This window comes from Pseudophryne corroboree, chromosome 2 (assembly GCF_028390025.1).
Source record: "Pseudophryne corroboree isolate aPseCor3 chromosome 2, aPseCor3.hap2, whole genome shotgun sequence".
In the NCBI taxonomy this organism is placed as follows: domain Eukaryota; kingdom Metazoa; phylum Chordata; class Amphibia; order Anura; family Myobatrachidae; genus Pseudophryne; species Pseudophryne corroboree.
This window is the reverse complement of record NC_086445.1, coordinates 407,882,742-407,905,356: the sequence shown is the minus strand read 5'-3', so window position 1 is coordinate 407,905,356 and position 22,615 is coordinate 407,882,742. Positions and strand designations below refer to the sequence as shown.

The 22,615-nt window shown below is 44.0% G+C and overlaps 1 protein-coding gene across 1 annotated transcript in view; it reads left to right on the top strand.

Moving 5' to 3' along the window:
* IL18R1 (interleukin 18 receptor 1) overlaps window positions 1-22,615 on the top strand; it is a 96,370-nt gene that overhangs the window by 69,871 nt on the left and 3,884 nt on the right. Inside the window, exons 3-4 of the mRNA XM_063957136.1 lie at window positions 1,965-2,118; window positions 18,473-18,612. Of these exons, the coding sequence (XP_063813206.1) occupies window positions 1,965-2,118; window positions 18,473-18,612 (294 nt within the window). The remainder of the gene's footprint in view (window positions 1-1,964; window positions 2,119-18,472; window positions 18,613-22,615) is intronic.

The following is a 22,615-nucleotide window of genomic DNA, read 5'->3' as shown; positions in this document are numbered from 1 at the left end:
CTGATTCTTAGACACAAAATGGCTGTACATGCATGATGCTATGGAAGCCTGATTTATTACCGTATGCTAATGGAAGGATCCATGTGGCTTGAAGTAGGAAGCTGTTCAACCCATTGTTTTTTCATCCACAGGCGCAGCAGTTATCTATAGTATGGGCACTTGCACCAGCTCCATGCCAGGTGCAGCAGAGCTACAGTATTTGAAACGGGCTTCCCTTCTCCAAAATGCATGACTCATGATAGCACAGAACTCAAGCTAAATGCCCATGATACTCCCAAAGGACAGAGCATCTCCATGGCAATCACATTGTTGCCTCCCAGTTCCCACCCCAAAATGCCCATTTGAAGGGTCCAGCAAAGATTCTTCTGACTCAGAATAGGACGGAGACACACAAAAATAAGTAAAGTCGTATCATGTTAAAACCAGTGGCGGAACTAGCGAGCGGTGGGCCCAGGTGCGACAAAATGCTTTGGCCCCCCACCATCCCATCCAAGTCCACCCCCTCACCCCTGGAGAGGATCTGGTGAGGGGGACCTGCTCAGGGCCAGAGAAATGGATACTTAGCAAGAGTGCCGTAACTAGACATTTTAGCACTGTGTGCAAGAAACGGCATCGGAGCCCCACCCCTGCATGCAAAACAGGGGCTGTGTGTGCCGTAGGCGAGCATCAAAAAAGGGTGTGGCTTCGTGGGAAGGGGTGTGGCCACACAATAATACCAATTCATAAAACGGTGCACAGTAGTCTCCATTATTCAAATTATGCTGCACAGTAGCACCACTACACCAGGTAGAGACCTTTTTACACCTTACGGCAGACAGATTCCCCTTTTTACACATTACGGCAGACAGCATCCCCCTTTTTACACATAACGGCAGACAGCGTGCCCTTTTTACACATAGCGGTAGACAGCGTACACTTTTTACACATGACGGCAGACAGCGTGCCCTTTTTACACATAACGGCAGACAGCGTCCCCTTTTTACACATTACGGCAGACAGCGTGCCCTTCTTACACATAACGGCAGACAGCGTCCCCTTTTTACACATTACGGCAGACAGCGTCCCCCTTTTTACATATTACGGCAGGCAGATTCCCCCTTTTTACACATTGCAGCAGACAGCGTCCCCTTTTTACACATCACGGCAGGCAGATTCCCCCTTTTTTACACATTACGGCAGACAGTCCCCCTTTTTGCACATGAAGAAAGTAAGAAAGAAAGAAAGAAAGAAAGAAAGAGAATTATACTTACCCTCTCCGCTGGCTCAGGCTCCTCGGTGCCACTTCTGGCAGAGATCCCGGGCAGGAGAGAAGGAGGAAGAGGGAAGTGGAGGAGGGAGCCGCAGCAGCGCTGTGTTATTGGTGGAGGCTCTGCTGCTGCTGTCCCTCTGCTTCACTATAGGCTGTTCTCCGCTGCTGTGAATGCTGGGATGCACTTCACAGCGGCGGAAGACAGCCTATAGTGAAGCAGAGGGACAGCAGCAGCAGCGCCTCAACCAGTAACAAAGCGCTGCTGCGGCTCCCTCCTCCACCTCCCTCCTCCTCCTTCCCACCTACCGCTGCGCTCCTCTCCTCTCTCTCCGGGCGGCTGTGTGCTGCGGGCAGCGGTTGCCCGCAGCACACAGTGGCATGTAATGAGTCAGTTTGACTCATTACATGCTTTGGGCCCCTGGACAGTGGCAGGCTCCAGTGCAGTCTGGTTAAAACTCATTATTTGCATCCGTAAAAAGAGAATCATCCAACTCAGCCCCAAAATGTATTATATACAGATGTCTGATGATGGGTGGGAAGAGAAATGAAGGGAAGCTATGTAAATGACTCATTAATTAATATAACTTGTTTCTCTTTAGATGTGTTGAATCTTCTATAACTTCTATATTTTTTGGATTGTTTATGATTTAGTTTTCATTATAAAGTGTTAGAGTGTTACAGTTTTGAGTTGATTACATTTTTATTTAATGCTTAGGACAAAATCTAAGTATTACATGTGAATCTGCAGTTGATAAGCCACGTTTTGTACTACTCTACTGGATAAGAGCGGACAATATGGAAAAAGACGATTTGAAAAACATTTTGAATGACTGTGATCTGTTCAGTAAAATATGTGGCACAAAACAAAGGTAAGTGTTGGAAGCTCAATATTTACTAGCATTGGTACTGTGTCAGTTAGTTAAAGAGGTATTTGGACATGCAAGAATATAAGCAGAATTATCATGAAAATATACATGACTAGAAGGCATCCTGACTGTTTAGTATTAGAACATTCAGGGCAACATGTACTAAGCAGTGAAAAGTGTGGAGGATTGAGCCAGTTGAGAAGTTGCCCATGGCAACCAATCAGCTGCTCTGTATACTTTTATAGTATGCAAATTATAAATGTTACATCCATGCTGATTTGTGGCCATGGGCAACTTCTCCACTGGCTCACTTCTCCACTTTTATCACTGTTTAGTACATCTCCCGCTATGCTGACTATTCTGTATATATGGCTACATTGCCCCTAGCCTTCCACTTGTAAAAATATCTGTCATCACTATTAGTATTCATGTGTATCAGCCCTATACCTGGTGCAAGAAATCCATGTGAAATCAGACAGATCTCTGCATATACTCAACTCTGAGCAGCCTATAACTCTGATTACACACCCAAGGCACTTTCTCAATGAACTTTAGCTTGGAAGTGAATGCTCCACTGATACTGAGCTGCATACATTCAGCCACATGCGAGATGCATAAACACACAAAAAATACTCCCACAGCGGTAATAAATGTGTTGACTTGTTGTTCTCTTTCCCTTTCACCAGTGATGTTATATAGTATTGATTATTACCTTCTTATACCACTAGTCGGGAGTGCTACCCATAGCTTTGGGATTACAACGTATAGACACAGAAACAGAAGCTGTTATCTGGGTGCACTGAGAACCTCACAATTAATTTTTTTAAATAATCTTTATTATCATCTTTTAAAAGAGACTGTAATTTTTATTCAGCCATTATGAAATATATTAAAAATAACAGAGTGAATAGAAAGTTAGAAAATAAGTGTTTAAAATTAAATAAATCTTTTTAACAGAGACTGTTAAATATTCTTCCAGATGTTACTCTTCCTATAAAGGCATTATAGCTGCCGCTGATGTGTTTTAATGTATGTTTGCATGGTCCTGTTATTATATCAGTTTAATTTTGTGTTATTTCCAAGGAACTCAAAACTATCATAAACCAGATCTTGGAATGTCCTATAATGATACAATGTTGCTAATAACTGTTACTGTAAATATCCTGAAGTATTTGTAACATTTGTATCTCTTTTTTTTCTGTTCTAATAAACAGTGTTTTTAAATGTCTGTATTGTTTTTTCTATAATATTGCTGGTGGTTAATAAGCGTGCAAATAAAATATGTATATCTTTCACAATATTTCAACAGACAGAATTATGCTTGTATGATAATACATATATATTATGTCATGCCTTTATTCTCAGTGCTAGTGACCTGCGGGTCCGCCAGTGACACTGTGCCCAGTGAATGTTATAGCTCTCCACATTAAACAACAAGTCCCTTCTGTCTTGTCTTATTATTGCTTGGATGATATCCTTAATTAGCTAGCAGTGTGTTATCCTATAATTATGTTATTTTGGGCAATGAATGTTATTTTTCAGATGGGTAGACATTTGGTGTTTTTATCACATAACTCATTGTGAATCACTTTCTGTGGATGCAGTGGAAAGGTTATAATTTAGGCACTTGTGATAGGTCCGTGTCAGAGACCTGTTTGTGCCTTTACCTTAATATACTGTACTACGCAGTGCTTCACTTTTTCCACATTTTGTTATGTTACAGCCTTATTCCAAAATGGAATAAATTATTTTTTCCCCCTCAAAATTCTACACACAATACCCCATAATGACAACGTGAAAAAAGTTTTCTCATAATTTTTGCTAATTTATTATAAATAAAAAATCTAAGAAATCACATGTACATAAGTATGCACAGCCTTTGCTATGAAGCACAAAATTGAGCTCAGGTGCATCCTGTTTCCACTGATCATCCTTGAGATGTTCCTGCAGCTTAATTGGAGTCCACCTGTGGTAAATTCAGTTGATTGGACATGATTTGGAAAGACACACACCTGTCTATATAAGGTCCCACAATTGACAGTGCATGTCTGACCATAAACCAAGCATGAAGTCAAAGGAATTGTCTATAGACCTCCGAGACAGGATTGTCTCGAGGCACAAATCTGGGGAAGGGTACAGAAAAATATCTTCTGCTTTGAAGGTCCCAATGAGCACAGTGGCCTCCATCATCCATAAATGGAAGAAGATCAGAACCACCAGGACTCTAGGCCCTAGTGAGGGAGTTGACCAAGAACCCGATGGTCATTCTGTCAGAACTACAGCATTCCTCTGTGGAGAGAGGAGAACCTTCCAGAAGGACAACCATCTCTGCAGCAATCCACCAATCAGGCCTGTATGGTAGAGTGGCCAGACGGAAGCCACTCCTTAGCCTGGAGTTTGCCAAAATGCACCTGAAGGACTCTCAGGCCATGAGAAACAAAATTCTCTGGTCTGATGAGACAAAGATTGAACTCTTTGGCGTGAATGCCAGGCATCATGTTTAGAGGAAACCAGGCTGCGCTCATCACCAGGCCAATGCCATCCCTACAGTGAAGCATGGTGGTGGCAGCATCATGCTGTGGGGATGTTTCTAAGTGGCAGGAACTGGGAGACTAGTCAGGATATAGGGAAAGATGAATGCAGCAATGTACAGAGACATCTTGAATGCAAACCTGCTCCAGAGCACTCTTGACCTCAGACTGGGGCGACGGTTCATCTTTCAGCAGGACAATGACCCTAAGCACACAGTCAAGATATCAAAGGAGTGGCTTCAGGACAACTCTGTGAATGTCCTTGAGCAGCCCAGCCAGAGCCGAGACTTGAATCCAATTGAACATCTCTGGAGAGATCTGAAAAGGGCTGTGCACCAACGCTTCCCATCCTACCTGATGGAGCTTGAGAGGTGCTGCAAAGAGGAATGGGCGAAACTGCCCATAGATAAGTGTGCCAAGCTTGTGCCATCATTTTCAAAAAGACTTGAGGCTGTAATTGCTGCCAAAGGTGCATCAATAAAGTTTTGAGCACAAGCTGTGGATACTTATGTACATGTGATTTCTTAGTTTTTTATTTTCAATACATTTGCAAACATCTCAGAAAAACTGTTTTCACATTGTCATTATGGAGTATAGGTGGTCATTCCGAGTTGTTCGCTCGTTGCCGATTTTCGCTATGCTGCAATTTGTTGCCAAATGCGCATGCACATGGTACGCAGCGCGCATGCACTTAGTTATTTAACTAAAAACTTAGCAATTTTGCTGTTGTTCGTGTGGCGCTTTTCAGTCGCACTGCTGATCGGTGAGTGATTGACAGGAAAGGAGCGTTTCTGGGTGGTAACTAAGTGTTTTCCGGGAGTGTGCTAAAAAACGCAGGCGTGTCAGAGAAAAACGTGGGAGTGTCTGGAGAAACGGGGCAGTGGCTGGCCTAACGCAGAGCGTGTTTGTGACGTCAAACCAGGAACTAAACGGACTGAGGTGATCGCAGTCTAGGAGTAGGTCTGGAGCTACTCAGAAACTGCAAGAAAATATTTAGTAGCAAATCTGCTAATCTTTCGTTCGCTATTCTGCTAACCTAAGATACACTCCCAGAGGGCGGCGGCCTAGCGTGTGCAATGCTGCTAAAAGCAGCTAGCGAGCGAACAACTCGGAATGACCACCATTGTGCGTAGAATTTTGAGGGAAACAATGAATTTATTCTAGATTGGAATAAGGCTGTAACATAACAAAATGTGGAAAATGTGAAGCACTGTGAGTACTTTCCGGATGCACTGTATATCCACATCACTTTTGTCAGTTAAATGTTCATGTACTGCCACACATATATTTCCGCGGAAGTGTCCTATGTGTAAAATGTTGCTGTGTTTATACGTCAATGTGTAACATTCTGGTCACCCCGCCAGATAGCTCAGCTTTGTGTGTGCAGCGGCGGTGTGAGTGCTGGGGAGACAGCTAGCCGTACAAGGCTGAATGTCTCTAAGCGGCTACACATGGCCAATCTGGTGGTAGTGGGTAATAGCAGCTTGCAAACGGCTGCAGTATAGACGCAGGGAGACAACAAGTCAGTGTCAGAGAGATGATCCCTGAACCCATATCAAAAGACAGTGCAAAATATATGTGTGGCAGTACATGAACATTTAACTGACAAAAGTGATGTGGATATAGGTAGTACAGTGTATTAAGGTAAAGGCTTAGGTACAAACAGGTCCCTGACACAGACAGTGGTGCAAGTAGAAATATTTTCATATGGGTACTGAGTGCCGAAAAATGGGCGTGGTCATGTGTTGTGATGGGGCGTGGCCACATGCTGCTAGTGGGAGTGGCTACATGACACTAGCGGCGTGGCCACATGACACAGACCCTTTTTTGGGGGATTCTGGAGGCAAGGTTAAAAATATATAGTAATGCCTCCAGTATAATAGAAATATATAGTGATACCTCTAGTATAATAGAAATTTATAGTAAGGCCCCCAATTTAATAACAATATATAGTAATGCCTCCATTATAACAGGAAAATACAGCCACTGTCGCACTCCCAGTAACCCTGACAAAGTAGGAGGAGCTGTCATGCTGCCAAGCACCATGTTCTTGTTGCTTTGTGGCCCATTATAATTGTAGCAATGGGAAAGTGTGTGGCAGGTGCTACTGCGTACCCACTGCCAATTTTCTTAAGGGTACTCCGTACCCGAGCATACCCACATACTTGCACTGCTAGACACGGACCTATCACAAGTGCCTAAATTATAACCTTTCCACTGCATGTCTACCCATCTGAAAAATAACATAATTATAGGATAACACACTGCTAGCTAATTAAGGATATCACCTAAGAAATAATAAGACAAGACAGAAGGGACTTGTTGTTTATTGTGGAGAGCTATAACACTCACTGGGCGCAGTGTCACTGGTGGACCCGCAAGACACTAGCACTGAGAATAAAGGCATGACATAATATATATATATATTATCATACAAGCAGAGGCGTAGCATCGAGCAATGGCACCCTGAGCAAGCTCACATCACGGCGCCCCCCCCCCCCCCCCCAATAACCCCCCCCCCCCACCACCTCCCATATACACACAAACACATAGGGGGTAATTCCAAGTTGATTGCAGCAGGAAATTTTTTAGCAGTTGGGCAAAACCATGTGCACTGCAGGGGGGGCAGGTGTAACATGTGCAGAGAGAGTTAGATTTGGGTGGGTTATTTTATTTCTGTGCAGGGTAAATACTGGCTGCTTTATTTTTACACTGCAAATTAGATTGCAGATTGAACACACCACACCCAAATCTAACTCTCTCTACACATGTTATATCTGCCCCCCCTGCAGTGCACATGGTTTTGCCCAATTGCTAACAGAATTCCTGCTGCGTTCAACTTGGAATTACCCCCATAGTTCCTGACATGAAAAAAAGCATGGACCCCAACATGAAAAAAAACCCACAATAGCCTCCACAACACCCTCAGTCCCTCAACACCGCCCTCAGTCCCTCAACACCGCCCTCACCCACAGCCCCCATCACCATAGTCAGCCACATCACCTTCCTCAGCCACAGCTCCCATCATCATCCTCAGCCTGCCCCATCACCATACTCCGCCACCTGCCCCATCACTATCCTCTGCCCCTTGCCCCATTACCATACTCATGCTCCCTGCTGCTGCCATCCCAGGCCATGTCTGGGAAAAGCCGGTGCTGGCTACAAAGGACGTGCAGCGTGGGTTAGGTCTCTGCAGCGCCGCCGCTGCCCAGGGGCAAACACAGGATTTCTGAGCTGGGGTTTCCGTGGGCACATGTGTGTGTACATACAGAAAGTCCGGAGGCACTCAGGTAATAAACAATTCTCATAAAGCTCAGGTCATACCAACGTGATGCCCTGATGACGTTACAATAAACTAGTGAAATGTTGATATGACCAGAGCTTTATGAGTACTTGAGTGCCGCCAGACTTTCTGCACATTGTTGGACCCAGGCTGGGGTTACCCAGAGAGGGCACCAGGGCTGTAAACTATATTGGTGTACGTGCTGCCTATAATGGAATATATATATATATATATATATATATATATATATATATGAAGTAATATTACCACCCACATGCTTTTATACAGGTGTATTGCCAACATGAAACACACACAGACTGCCCACCCCCTTACAGACACACACAAGCACATGCACACAGACTGACAGTCCCCCCTCAAGCACCCACTTGGACTGCACCTGCTGCCCTGGATGCCCCTTCCATGCCACCTTCTCGTGCCCCACTCCTGCACCCGATCTCCTGACAGTAGCTGCAGCAGAGCCGGACACTGCCGCCGGGGAGACTGGTCCTCACTTGCACCTCCTGCTTCTTCTCCGGGAGGCTGCTGTTGATGGGCTGCATGTTGGGAGGGGGGGGGGAGCCGCTCTCTCTGTGCAGCACTCCAGGGGGGGGAACCACTCTCTCTGTGCCGCACTCCGCTGCCCAAAGCACTCCTGATCCCTCCTCCAGCCGCTCCTCCCTGCGCTGCAGTAGCAGATCGAGTTAGCAGGGGGGGGGGTTCTAGGTAGTCAGAAACCCCCTGCATGCGCTAGTAGCGGCCCGGCGCCATCTGAAGTTTCCGGCGCCTGGAGCTTGCGCTCCACCGGAACCGCCCTCCCGACGCGCCTGCATACAAGCATAGGGGGTAATTCCAAAGTTGATCGCAGCAGGAAATTTTTTAGCAGTTGGGCAAAACCATGTGCACTGCAGGGGAGGCAGATGTAACATGTGCAGAGAGAGTTAGATTTGGGTGTGGTGTGTTCAATCTGCAATCTAAATTGCAGTGTAAAAATAAAGCAGCCAGTATTTACCCTGCACAGAAACAAAATAACCTACCCAAATCTAACTCTCTCTGCACATGTTACATCTGCCTCCCCTGCAGTGCACATGGTTTTGCCCAACTGCTAAAAAAATTTCCTGCTGCGATCAACTTGGAATTACCCCCATAGGAGGTCATTCCGAGTTGTTCGCTCGCAAGGCGATTTTAGCAGAGTTGCTCACGCTAAGCCGCCGCCTACTGGGAGTGAATCTTAGCATCTTAAAATTGCGAACGATGTATTCGCAATATTGCGATTACACACCTCGTAGCAGTTTCTGAGTAGCTTCAGACTTACTCGGCATCTGCGATCAGTTCAGTGCTTGTCGTTCCTGGTTTGACGTCACAAACACACCCAGCGTTCGCCCAGACACTCCTCCGTTTCTCCAGCCACTCCTGCGTTTTTTCCGGAAACGGTAGCGTTTTTTCCCACACGCCCATAAAACGGCCTGTTTCCGCCCAGTAACACCCATTTCCTGTCAATCACATTACGATCGCCAGAACGATGAAAAAGCCGTGAGTAAAATTACTAAGTGCATAGCAAATTTACTTGGCGCAGTCGCAGTGCGAACATTGCGCATGCGCATTAAGCGGAAAATCGCTGCGATGCGAAGATTTTTACCGAGCGAACAACTCGGAATGAGGGCCATAGTTCTGTCTGTTGAGATATTGGGAAAGATATAAATATTTTATTTGCACGCTTATTAACCACCAGCAATATTATAGAAAAAACAATACAGACATTTAAAAACACTGTTTATTAGAACAGAAAAAAATACAAATGTTACAAATACTTCAGGATATTTACAGTAACAGTTATTAGCAACATTGTATCATTATAGGACATTCCAAGATCTGGTTTATGATAGTTTTGAGTTCCTTGGAAATAACACAAAATTAAACTGATATAATAACAGGACCATGCAAACATACATTAAAACACATCAGCGGCAGCTATAATGCCTTTATAGGAAGAGTAACATCTGGAAGAATATTTAACAGTCTCTGTTAAAAAGATTTATTTAATTTAAACACTTATTTTCTAACTTTCTATTCACTCTGTTATTTTTATTATATTTCACAATGGCTGAATAAAATTACAGTCTCTTTTAAAAGATGATAATAAAGATTATTTAAAAAAAAAAAATTGTGAGGTTCACAGTGCACCCAGATAACAGCTTTTGTTTCTGTGTGTTTGGCATGAGAGATGCAATTGACAAGTATACAGGTATTGCAACCATAGATGCATGCACCCAGCTCTGGAGAAATTGCTACAACTGCTCGCATAAGGGACATTTGTGCAACGCTGATTCAGGCCTGTAGTACATACTACAGCCCTTGAAAATGGGTGTGGTATGGAAGGTAGATAGTAACTAGGTCGACACTATCTAGGTCGACCACTATTGGTCGACAGTAACTATGTCTACAGGGTCTCTAGGTCGACAGGGTCTTTAGGTCGACATGGACTAGGTCGACAGGTCAAAAGGTCGGCATGAGTTTTTAATGTTTTTTTGCTGTCGTTTTCTTCGTAGAGTGACGGGAACCCCAATTAGTGCACCGTGTCCCCTCGCATGGCTTGCTTTTGGGCAAGGTGCCTCACTACGCTCGGTACAGATTACCGTTCCAATTGGAGGTTCAAAAAAAGAAAAAAATTGGGAAAAACACCTGTCGACCTAGAACATGTCGACCTAGAGACTCTATCAACCTAGTTACTGTCAACCAATAGTGGTCGACCTAGATAGTGTCAACCTAGTTACTGTCGACCCAGAGACCGGATCCCCTTGAAAATAGTCTAAATAAAAGTGTTGAGTTTTAACAAATGACTTAGGAAACTACACAGTGGGAATTTTTGTAACTCTTAAATATTCATTGTGTATGTCAACATGTCAAGCGTCAAAATGGAGAACCCATCAGCATTCATTCTCGTGTTGACAAGCAGACAGTCTACTGTAACTCAGCCAGGATTGGTTATCATGTACAATATAGCCATTCTGGACATGACAATCAGGTTTTGCCTGAAGCAGCTGTTTTGTGAAACCCATGTTGCGTGTTCATTCTCACTGCTGCCTTATGCGAGCCTATACACCAACCCTGGTGTAGTAAGTTATGTCGGCGCTTGGGATCCCGGCGCCCAGCATACCAGCGCTGGGATCCCAACTGCCAGCATGCAGGCAGCAGGGTGAGCACAAAAGAGCCCCTTGCGGGCTCGCTGCGCTCACCACACTGTGGGCACGGTGGCACTCGCTATTTAGTCTCCCTCCAGGGGTGTCGTGGACTCCCCTAGAGGGAGAATAGTTGTCGGTATGCCGGCTGTCAGGATCCTGGCGTCGGTATGCTGAGCACCGGGATCCCGACAACCAGCATATAAAATGCCTTCCACACCAACCCAAACCCTACTTTAGCATGTATTACAAGAGATTGATTCTTGGTGTATCTGTACACTCATATTTCTATGTTCATCACTGTATTAAACACATTTATATATTGAATGTATCAACCCTATAGAGGAGACTGATTCCCAGTGGAGGTAGATACCTACACTGAGGACAGGACTATTATATTAATATAATTTCTAGTATGCATTGTGTTAATAGAGAATTCCTCTCCTTTCACACTGATAATAAATCGGTGGTCAATTATCTAATCCTATTTTATAGTGGGGACATTTTCATGGGATACACCTCTAATTATATCATGTTAATGTAACTTTGATGATCATAAAGTAAGCCCCCATTTACAAGGGTAACAACATATATAATCTAACACAACCCTCTTTAGCAAATGGTAGGCATGCATTCCACAGGGAAAAGGGGTTTCACATAGACATACTAATTATTTCATCCCCATGCACTAATAGCTGCAGTGACACTATTATATTGAACTGAATAATCCTTACCGGCAGTTGGCATACTATCATAATGGGGATACATATAATATCCCGGCAGATGGAATGCCGACTGTCACTATGCCGACAGCGGCATCCCGTCTGCCGGGACTGAAATGACGGGATCCCGACAGCTGGTATATTGACTGCATTGCCATAGAAGTCACTGTGCAGCACAGAGTAACACTCTAACAGACAGTACATTGCACATTTGTATCACTGTATGAGAAGGTGATTACAATCTATGTTGTAACATTCTTTCCTGTATAGTGACGTGAGATCCATTTGTTGCAATATTCATTCCCAGCCTGTGCAGAGGAATAAGAACTTGACCGTTTCTTACATTATTTGATAAGATTTTAAAAAAATTAATATATTCAACATCAATTTAGGGAAATATTAGGGAGACTAAGATCTAATAATTTGTCTAAATCAGTGATGGGGAACCTTTGGAACCCCAGCTGTTGTTGAACTACACATCCCAGCATGCCCTGCTACAGTTTTAGTATGGCCAATTATCACTGGATAATAAACTTGGTATTCTATATTCTAGGCAGCAGACTATTTAAAGATTTGGAATGTATCCATATGCTTTCTAATTGATTTCCCATCTTGACATACTGTATATATTATCTATTTCCAGCCTGAGGTATACTGTATATCTGCCTTACTTACTCAGCAGTCTAGATAAGAGCAGTAATAATGCTTATATTACCAAAAATTAATTATCTACCCTGATATATACTCGGATTCTTAATTGCTTTTATAATAGATGTGACATTTGTGTCACTGTCAGCAGACAAAATAACAACAATCCATCTGCATATAATAGACAAACCAGATATATTACTGTCAGCAGAAGGTTCAAGTGTAATAATTATACATGATTTATTTCCAGTCTAAGGGATTTATCTGTCCAATTCTTTAACAGTCCTGTCTGCATAAGAGCAGAAACATCATATATTCCTATTTTAACTGAATGGAATATTGCTTTGGAACAATATATACTATTATATATTCACTGATGTGAATGTCATTAATATTTTAAGCATATTTCTGCCACCCACATTAAGCGGAGCCAGGGCCAGTGCTAGTGTTTTCAGCACCCCCCCCCCCCTACCCTGCACACTATAAATTAGTGCCCTACTTACCACAAAGAAGAGGCATGTCACACAATTGTACTCCCCAAATTCAAATTACACCACACAGTAGCACAATCTTATTCAGGATCAGTATGGGAAGCCTGTGTGTGGGATCCCGACTTTCGAAATATCGACGTCGTGATCCTGAATGCGTAGAAGCCGACAGGGGTGAGCAAGGGGAGCATAGTAATGCCCATTATTCAGGTTATGTCACTCAGTAGTGTCCTTTTTTAACGTTGCGCTACACAATAGTACCCTTTACATACGTTGTTACACACAGTAGTGCCCTTATATACAATGCCAACAGTAGTGCCCCTTACAGTCAATTCTCACAGTAGTAGTGGCCCTTACACCTAATGCCCACGGTTGTAGTGCCCCTTACAAATAAGGAGCACAGTAGTGTCACTTATAGACATAATGCCCACAGAAGTGCCACTTATACACAAAATACCCACAATAGTAGTGCGCTTATATAATGAATGCTCACAGTAGTAGTGCCCCTTACACATAATGCCCACAATAGTAGTGCCTCTTACACATAATGACTACAGTAGTGCCGCTTATACACATAATACCCACAGTAGTTCCCCTTATACATATCTCTGCCTGTCACTCAAGCAGCTCCATGCCCTGTATCTCTCCAGCAGCTTCCCCACCTCTCTTGTCACACCAGCCACCTCTCATCTTGTCTTCAAGATGCACAGAGCCTGCTCCTCTTCATGGCTCGTCTTCACTTCAGCAGCAGCGACAGAATGACATCACATATGCTGTGCCAAAAAAGGAAGCCACTCGGACCTGAGGAGGGGATGAATGCCATCCAACAGACACAGCATGTGTGAGTACCAGGAGGGGTGGGCTGTAGACAGGGGCGGATTGGGAACATAAAGCGGCCCTGGAAAAATTTGTACTAGTGGCCCCACATGGGTAGCACCAGAGGTGTAAGGTCTAGCCATGGGCCATGGCAGCAGCACCCTTCCCCCAAGACTTTCCAGATAGTGGGCATGTCCAGCATCAAGGGGGAAGTTAAAAATAAAATTAAATATTATGAGCACATTATATGATACACCTTCAGAATTTAGGAAACGATATAATTCTGTAGAAAGATATATTTTCTTGCTTATTACACCAACCGCGTATCCCAATCACTATTCACTCAATCTTATATGTCAGCCAAGCAGGCAGACAGAGTATACACTAGATCATCTGCAATCACAGGCTAAGTGGCAAAGTAATTTTCATATATGCAAATTATTTTGCATCTTATTCATTATGTCTATAAAAAGGACCACACGTCCTCAAACGAAACAGGCCCCGCGGGTGCGTCGGCCCACCGGGAATCTTCCCTGTAAACCCTATGGCCAATCCGCCTCTGGCTGTAGATGTAGGAGGACCATGGAGCCACCAGGGCCTGAGGAAGGGGGAGGTGACTGCAGCTCATCAGTAACACCATCGCCGCCTGCATCATCTATTGACATAGGTTATGGGGCAGGGTTTTCTGTTGGAATTACTGTGCAGGGCAATGGAGGAGGTGGAACAAGTTCCGCCTACAATTACAGTTGGTGGAACTCAGTTCCACCACGTTCCTCCCCATTTTTACCCCTGTACGAGTATATACATATTGCTGAATGATTAGACAATTATACTAAAGACCACTAGGATAAAACTAATATAACACAAATAGGAAAAAAATTAACCTTGTATGTGGTACATTACGCCTCTATATTGAGTTACACATTATTCAATCAATAGACAGAGGAATATGTATGATACATATTTGATTAAAAAAAACAGTAAAAAAAAATAAAAACACAATGAGATATGAATTTTTATTCACCAATTTATTTTTATTTTTCACTTTATGTATGGTTTTACTTCACAAACAAGATGTACTTAAGTAATATGGAATAAAAGTTATACAGTATTTAAAATATTCCCTCTACAGTGCGCCAGCAAAGAGGCAACCCTTTTCTTTGCTGGCCTCGTTGTTTGTATTAGCACACACTATTAAGTTTATTAGTAAATGTTAAAGTTGCATAACCTTATTTTTAAACAATATATATAGTTAGAATTTAATGAAGTGTCATTTACAGAAGAGATGATTTTGTCTTGACAGTTAGCAATGTGCTGCTATTGCTATAAGGCCTGGATAAGAGGTGTATGCACTGCAGTTACATGCGCATCTGCGATTTTATTCTCAGGGTACTTGTGAAACTATGCTAATGGGTCAGCAACCTTCTAGTGCATAGATATGGCCACTGCCAGCATCTCACATCTGCCGGTCACACTGTCCTTTATTACATTTCGGGATGCTTATGTGCCCAGGATTTGAACCCGTTGCCTATGACATCGGACACTCTATTCATTGAGCTATCTGCACTTGCATAGAAAGCTAGAGAATTCCAAGCTGGAGAGTTTTAATTATTTGAAGCTTAGCTTGTACTTTGTGAAGGGGTGATCATGTAGTGTGTGGCTGCAAGGGATTGCATGTGTGGCTGCACACTGCATTGATCTGCTCAATGATAGTGCTGTTTTTTTTATGGGGTACAGGCAGTGGTGGGATTCAAATAAATGAACAACCGGTTCTATGTACTAATGACCATTTTAAGTATACCGAAAGGTAGTTTAATAATTCATGCATTTAATACTCAAATAACACCCATTATGCGTTATGCCACACACTGTAATGCCAATTACATATTATGATACACACAGTTATGGTCCTGACACCATTTTATGCCCACACACAATAATGCCACTTACATTGCCTGGGGTCTCCTGTGCGTTGCCAGGGGTTTCATGCGCGTTGCTAGGGGTCTCCTGGCATTGCCAGGGGTTTCATGCATGTTGCTAGGGGTCTCCTGTGCGTTGCCAGGGGTTTCATGCGCGTTGCTAGGGGTCTCCTGTGCATTGTCAGGGGTTTCCTGCGTGTTGCCAGGTATCTCCTGGCCGCTGCCCCAGTAAAGTTGAGAAGGGTGGGTGCGGACTTCAGTGGTTACTGCTAGCCCCCGCAGTAGATTGAGACGCGCTGGGGGCTGCGGAAGCGCTTCTGTAATAGCAGTCACAGCAGTGTAAAAAAAACACCCTCTTAAAATGCCCGCCGCCGAGGAGACTGGCGCTAGAGGTCAAATGTGACCTCTAGCATCTGTCTCCTCCTTGGCGGCGGCCATTTTTTTTTTTTTACATTGCTATGGTACAGAAGCACTTCCGCAGCCCCCAGCGCGTCTCAATCTACTGTGGGGGCAGCGGCGGCTATCGCTATTGGGGCAGCGGCGGGTTCCATGGGTGCTCCTCGCGGTCCATGGGTGCTCGGGCCCGGGAGCACCCACGCAATTAGCAACCGGTTCTAAGAACCATACCTAACTTTAGGTATCGGTTCTGAAGAACCGGTGCGAACCGGCTGAATCCCACCACTGGGTACAGGTAGCTTCATATAGTTAAAAATCTCATCGTTTTTATGCGGGATCAAGTGGCTCCACGAGTGGGGTGTTTGGTTGGGATGCAGCAGGTTGTGGGTTTGAGTCCTTGGTGTGGCAATATATTAAAATGTGTTGTTTAGTGAGGGTTATTGTGGGTGAATGGCGGTAAGCGATTGGGTTAAGTGCATGAATATGGCATAAAAAGGATTTGTGTCCCAATCCATTTCTTGTGTGTGTGTTCATGTATATGTATATACTATATATATATATATATATATATATATATACAAACAGAAAATGCCTCTTTGCCTTATGTCTCTTTTGGAAAAATGGGGTGGTGGGCACCAATTTTCTTTCTGGCACAGAGCACCAAAAAGTCTAGTTACGGCATTGACGTCAGGGCCTCTTCAGCTATAAAGGATTTGCAGTGGCTGACTAGGGGATGCCCAGAAATGTACTCTGGTATGCCTGTGTTTTTCTAGCTCCCATTACCTCCCCCAAATGCTGATTAATTGTCACTAACTTTGTGAAGTAGGGGGATTTACTAAAAGCAGAAAGGCGGACACATTTTCCAAAAATGCAGTTTTCAGCATTTTGCCCGCATTCCCATATTTACCAAGTTCTGGGATGCAATCCATCAGATCCCAATCCGATCCCTCCCAGCACCACCGCAGTCATCATACAACTCATGCTCAGTGTGTCCTAAACCCAGAAGTCCTGTGATTGCTCTTATTGGGAAAGCTGTAACTTTGTGATACTAGTTGCATTTCTAAGTACGTACTGGTATTATTAACCCCAGTATGTACCCAATAAGTGGCGGGATGTGATGGGATGCATAGTACATCCCGCCCTAAATCTTATGTGCGCGCACAATCGGTACTCAATCTCATCATGTGCACAGTGCAGCTGTTGTGCAGACGCAGGAGAAAAAAATTGCTCCCAACATTGACATTGCAGGCACCTCAGAATCAGCTCCATTATACATCATTATACCCTCCAGTATTGACAAGAAATGTGATCATGTACGGTATGGAAATTAGTATTTTGAGCAGCATAACAATGGTGTATATTCAGTCTGAAATGGGTCTCTGGGGCTGTTTCTGAGTTAACCTCAGTGGCAATGTCAGACCCTGTGGAGTGATTTGCTTTCTTCTACGCATGTCTAAGTCACACTGAGCATGTGTCCAGATTCTGGATGCACAGAATCACAGTTGTGATTGAGTTGCACGGGAGATGCAGTCTCAGAAATGTTTTGAAAATGTATTGGGTGTTCCTGGGCAGAGAGGGAGTTACGGAGATACAGAGATTACAGAATTGTCCACAAAGGAGGTCATATTCGGGCAGATAATCTGCAGCTGCTATAGGGCTGGAGCAAATTTTGATTGTGCGACCAATGGTGCATCTAAATAAGCATCAAATGGTATTTCAGTGTCTGAAGACGCTCCATGTGTATCTCAGCCGTTGCACACACAGACGCATATACACCAGGGAATAGCTCTTAGCAGTATTTGCATAAAGTCACAGCAGCAATTCCGGCAAAAGATGCATATACAGACCAGGGCTGTCTCAACAGCATAGTAAACCCTGGGCAAAGCAATGCTTTGGGGCCCCTACAGACCCATTCTTGGGAAGCAATTTAAAAAAATTATTATAATATGTCCTTCCTGCGGTTCAACACCTTCACTCTTCATGCTTCAATACAGTGAATGGCTGTCAGCACTCTGATTGGTGGATAGCTTCAGCCAACCAGCAGTCAGCATGCTGACATCCTTCCACAGTGTAGCTGCAGGCTGGGAGGCAGGTTGAGAATGATGCCTGGTCGATCTGATTGTGTGACCACCATCTATCCCTACTCAAGAGCCCATAGAATTGTGGGTCCCTGGGCAGCTGCCCAGTGTACCTATATGTTAAGATGGCCCTGATATCGATGCTACTCTCTGTGTTCTACAATGCTACAGTATGTACCCAATGTAAGGGAATACAACCAAATATTTATGAATATCACAGAATTTCAAAGTAGAAAGTAATCTCAGGCTGCACAGTACAATTTCAAACATTGCTAATATAACCACATTTTATATTACAAGTTACAGGAAAGAAGAACAGACTTTGAGCACTGAATTACACATAATAAATATAACCACAGATGATATAAAATATCCATATATTTGTAAACTGGCTACCACCTACGGTGAGGAAATAAAAACATATGCTCTTAAATTAAAAGGTAAGATATGCTATTTGATCATGTCTGTTATCAACATGGTTTGCAAATTTGGGCATGACTCAGAGATGTACGTTAACTCGGTTCCGGTATGAATGGTCGACCATGTTATGGTCGACAGTCATTAGGTCGACCACTATTGGTCGACATTGACATGGTCGACATGGACACATGGTCGACACATGAAAGGTCGACACATGAAAAGGTCGACATAAGTTTTTTTACTTTTTTTGGTGTCGTTTTTTGCGTAAAGTGACTGGGAACCCCAATTAGTGCACCGCGTTCGCTCGCCATGCTTCGGGCATGGTGCCTTCGCTCCGCTGCCGCTTCGCTCGGCACAGATTACCGTTCCAATCGTAGTCCACGTGGATCGTAAAGTATGGAAAAGTTCCCCAAAAGAAAAAAAGTTAAAAAACTCATGTCGACCTTTTCATGTGTCGACCATTTTCATGTGTCGACCATGTGTCCATGTCGACCATGTCAATGTTGACCAATAGTGGTCGACCTAATGACTGTCGACCATAACATGGTCGACCATGTGAACGGATACCCGTTAACTCGATGTTGATGCATATCTCCAATAGTATAGTTTGAGATCTGAGCATGAGTAGAACTCGTTCTGCGACATCACTGTTTGGAGGAGGAGCAGAGGTGGCAATGTGGAGCGTTTGACAAAACGGGGCATCAGGCCGAGGCTAGGATCTGCGTCTTCCGATTCAGATTTACGTGCTTTTGAAGATTGATTACACCAGACACTCTGAGTGCCCTGACGGTATATTCATCTGACCACTCTGCACTGATTTACTGTAGAAAGGGAGACACAAAGGGGCCGATTTATCCTCAGATGTGGATAGGATGTGATACAGTAAAATCGACCCAATCCACATTGCGATAATTGACTACATCGCATGGATGTATCAATTACTGCATGCAGGGACAGAGTTTGCGTGAAAGCTCTGTCCCTGTGATGCCTCTCCGCAACATCATCAGGGTATTTTTCATTACAAATACCCAGAGTAAATGTTGTGCATGTGCCGCCACTGATATCACCATTACTGCACCTTGGTCGACCCACTTCTCCTGTCATGACTGCCTACAGGCAGAGAAAGCTGTCCAGAAATACACAATCCGCAGTGAGGCCTGTGATTACGCTGAAGCTGGCGTTATCACAATGCTCACTGCTGTGTCTTTTACAATTTTTATTTTGTAAATCTGGTCAGATCGCATTTCCCATTATAAGTATGAGAAATGCTTACTAAAAAAAAGTGAATTAAAGGGTTTGGAGCAGTTTTTCATGAAAATTGCTCCAAGGGTGAAAACACCCTTTTCCACATTATTTTAGTAAAAAATGTTTGAATAAATCTGCCCCAAAGTATCTTCCCAATGGTTTCTCAGTATTTAGTATTACTGGATATACTGAATTTACAAATCAGATTTTTAATATCATGTGTTTGTACATTTTTCTTCTCTAATCCTACTATTTTACCATGACATAATAAATTATAAATGATATTTTAAATAACTACACCAATCAGGAGTATTTCTTTCAGTCTTTCCTTACAAGACCACAACCCTTATACTGTATGTACCCTGACGGTTACTTAGATGTTCGATGGTCACGCAGTTATTCCGATGCTGCATCCTCAGGTGCAGAAGCAGAACACAGAATCCTGCAGTGGGCAACTTTTAACTGAAGACGCCTCCTGTGGCTTTAGCATATTTCTGCACGTAGTTAGCGTCCACCCTCTTTATTACCCCTATAATAGTGACTATTGGGGATTTTAAGTTTCAGCAGGGCTTTGCTAAATAAATAATTTCATAATCAATATTTAGTAATCGTAAGCGCAATAATATTTGTCAGAATCAAGTCTGCAAGGCCTACAAAATAAAAATGTTATTAAATGTACAGTATTATTATATTTGTCACAGTAATGTTCTGAAGTGAAAACCAGCAATGGTCAGTGCACTCCCTCGTGGTTACTCTCCTCGGGTGTAGTGTGAGTGGCCAGTGGCCGAGATCCTGGGGACCAGCATACCGGCGCCGGGATCCTGACCGCCGGCATACCAACAGCTGGGCGAGCGCTAATGAGCCCCTTGCGAGCTCACTGCGCTCGCCACGCTGAGGGCACGGTGGTGTGCTGCATGCGCCACGCTATTTATTCTCCCTCCAGGGGGGTCGTGGACCCCCAAGAGGGAGAATATGTGTCGGTATGCCGGCGGTCGGGATCCCGGCGCCGGTATGCTGGTCGCCAGGATTCTGGCCGGCGGCATACTGAAGACCACCCCTCTCCTCTGCTCCTGCTACTGTATGTTGTCGTGAGTATAGCAACCATGACCAGAAGGGCCCCTGAGTACTGGGTTATTTATCACATAAACTGCAGTTTTGAGTGAGGATTTAATTTTTCTTTTATGCTTTATTTTTATGCCTGATTTTTAACTTGTGATACTGCATTTTCAAATTCTGTTCAAATTATTTGTATTCTTCAATTTTTCTGCTAACCATTGTTGTCTACCGTAGTGAAAACTAAATTATTTAAAATGTTGTTTGTTAATGACAATAGTGAGTTGTATTATGAAACCATTAATCTAGTTAATAAAATCATTTGATTATTGATTATCAATCTTTTTTGGGTCCTCCCTTTATTTGCCTATTGCAGCTCAGATTTCCTGTTTGGGTAAGAGGGGGATAGACCACTTATATCTTAGGTACTGACACTAAAGGTGCGTACACACTAGACGATATTGTGTACAATGTTCTCATAGTCGGACACATCGTTCTTGATATTGGGCCTAATGCAGACTTGGTTGCTGTAGCGGCAGCGATCGCAGGCTGAAGCCCAGTGAGGTGTGCACACGCACAAAGGCATCTCACTGGTGCGATCGCCTCTGCCTGATTGACAGGCAGAGGTGGTCGTGGGCGTGTCGACGGCGTTCCAGCTGCATTTTCTGGCATCCGAACTGACAATGCAGTCATGTCCGGACCATTTGCAGGATGGGCCGCGGTGGTGGCGTGACATCACACGCAGCCACTACGGCCAAAAACATGGAGGGTAGCCATCTGCCTTTGCAGGCAGGGAGCTATTCTTTGCCGCTGTGCAATACTTTCGCACATCTGCGAGGTGGGGGGCAGGGCCTGGCATCCAGGACGGACTAGCCCCATGCTGGGCATCTCCCCACATGTCAGAGATTTTGAGCAATGTGATTTTTTTTGCACATCCATGACAGGTCTGAATTAGGCCCACTGTGCAGTGTGTATGTACTTTGGGCCTAATTTAGACCTGATTGTAGCAGCAAATTTGTTAGAAGTTGGGCAAAACCATGTGCACTGCAGGGGGGGGGGGGCAGATATAGCGTGTGCAGAGAGAGTTAGATTTCGGGGGGGGGGGGGGTTCAATCTGAAATCTAAATTGTTGTGTATAAGTAAAGCAGGCAGTATTTACCCTGCTCAGAAACTAAATAACCCACCCAAATCTAACTCTCTCTACACATGTTTATATCTGCCCCACCTGCAGTGCACATGGTTTTGCCCAACTGCTAACAAATTTTCTGCTACGATCAGGTCTGAATTACCCCCTATGTCACTGACAATGTGCGCTCCTGTGCATCGTCCGCGGCATCCTCTGTGGTGACATCGCCAGTGAGGGCCCCCCCACCGTATGCACTTGCCAATGCCGACACCACCGTCAGGTCCCGTCACAGATGACATTGCATCATTTGCGAGTAATCTAGTGTGTAAGCACCTTTACTTTAACAGTCCCATATTGCTTTGCTCCCATATATGGAGAGTAATGGACTAGTTTTACATAGCAGAAGTGTCACAATGAAGATCTGATCTATAAAGTAGTCTTCTCAGTGCTTCAAGTCTACTGTACTTATTTTGGGTTAAGTTGGTTGGGAAGTCCACTAGTTGTCCTTAGGCTGCAAAGATTGGGTGCCCATTGGCACTGCCCTTACATTCATGTTTAGAAAGTGTGATATGTCTTCCCTAACATTCCTGTGTTGTTGT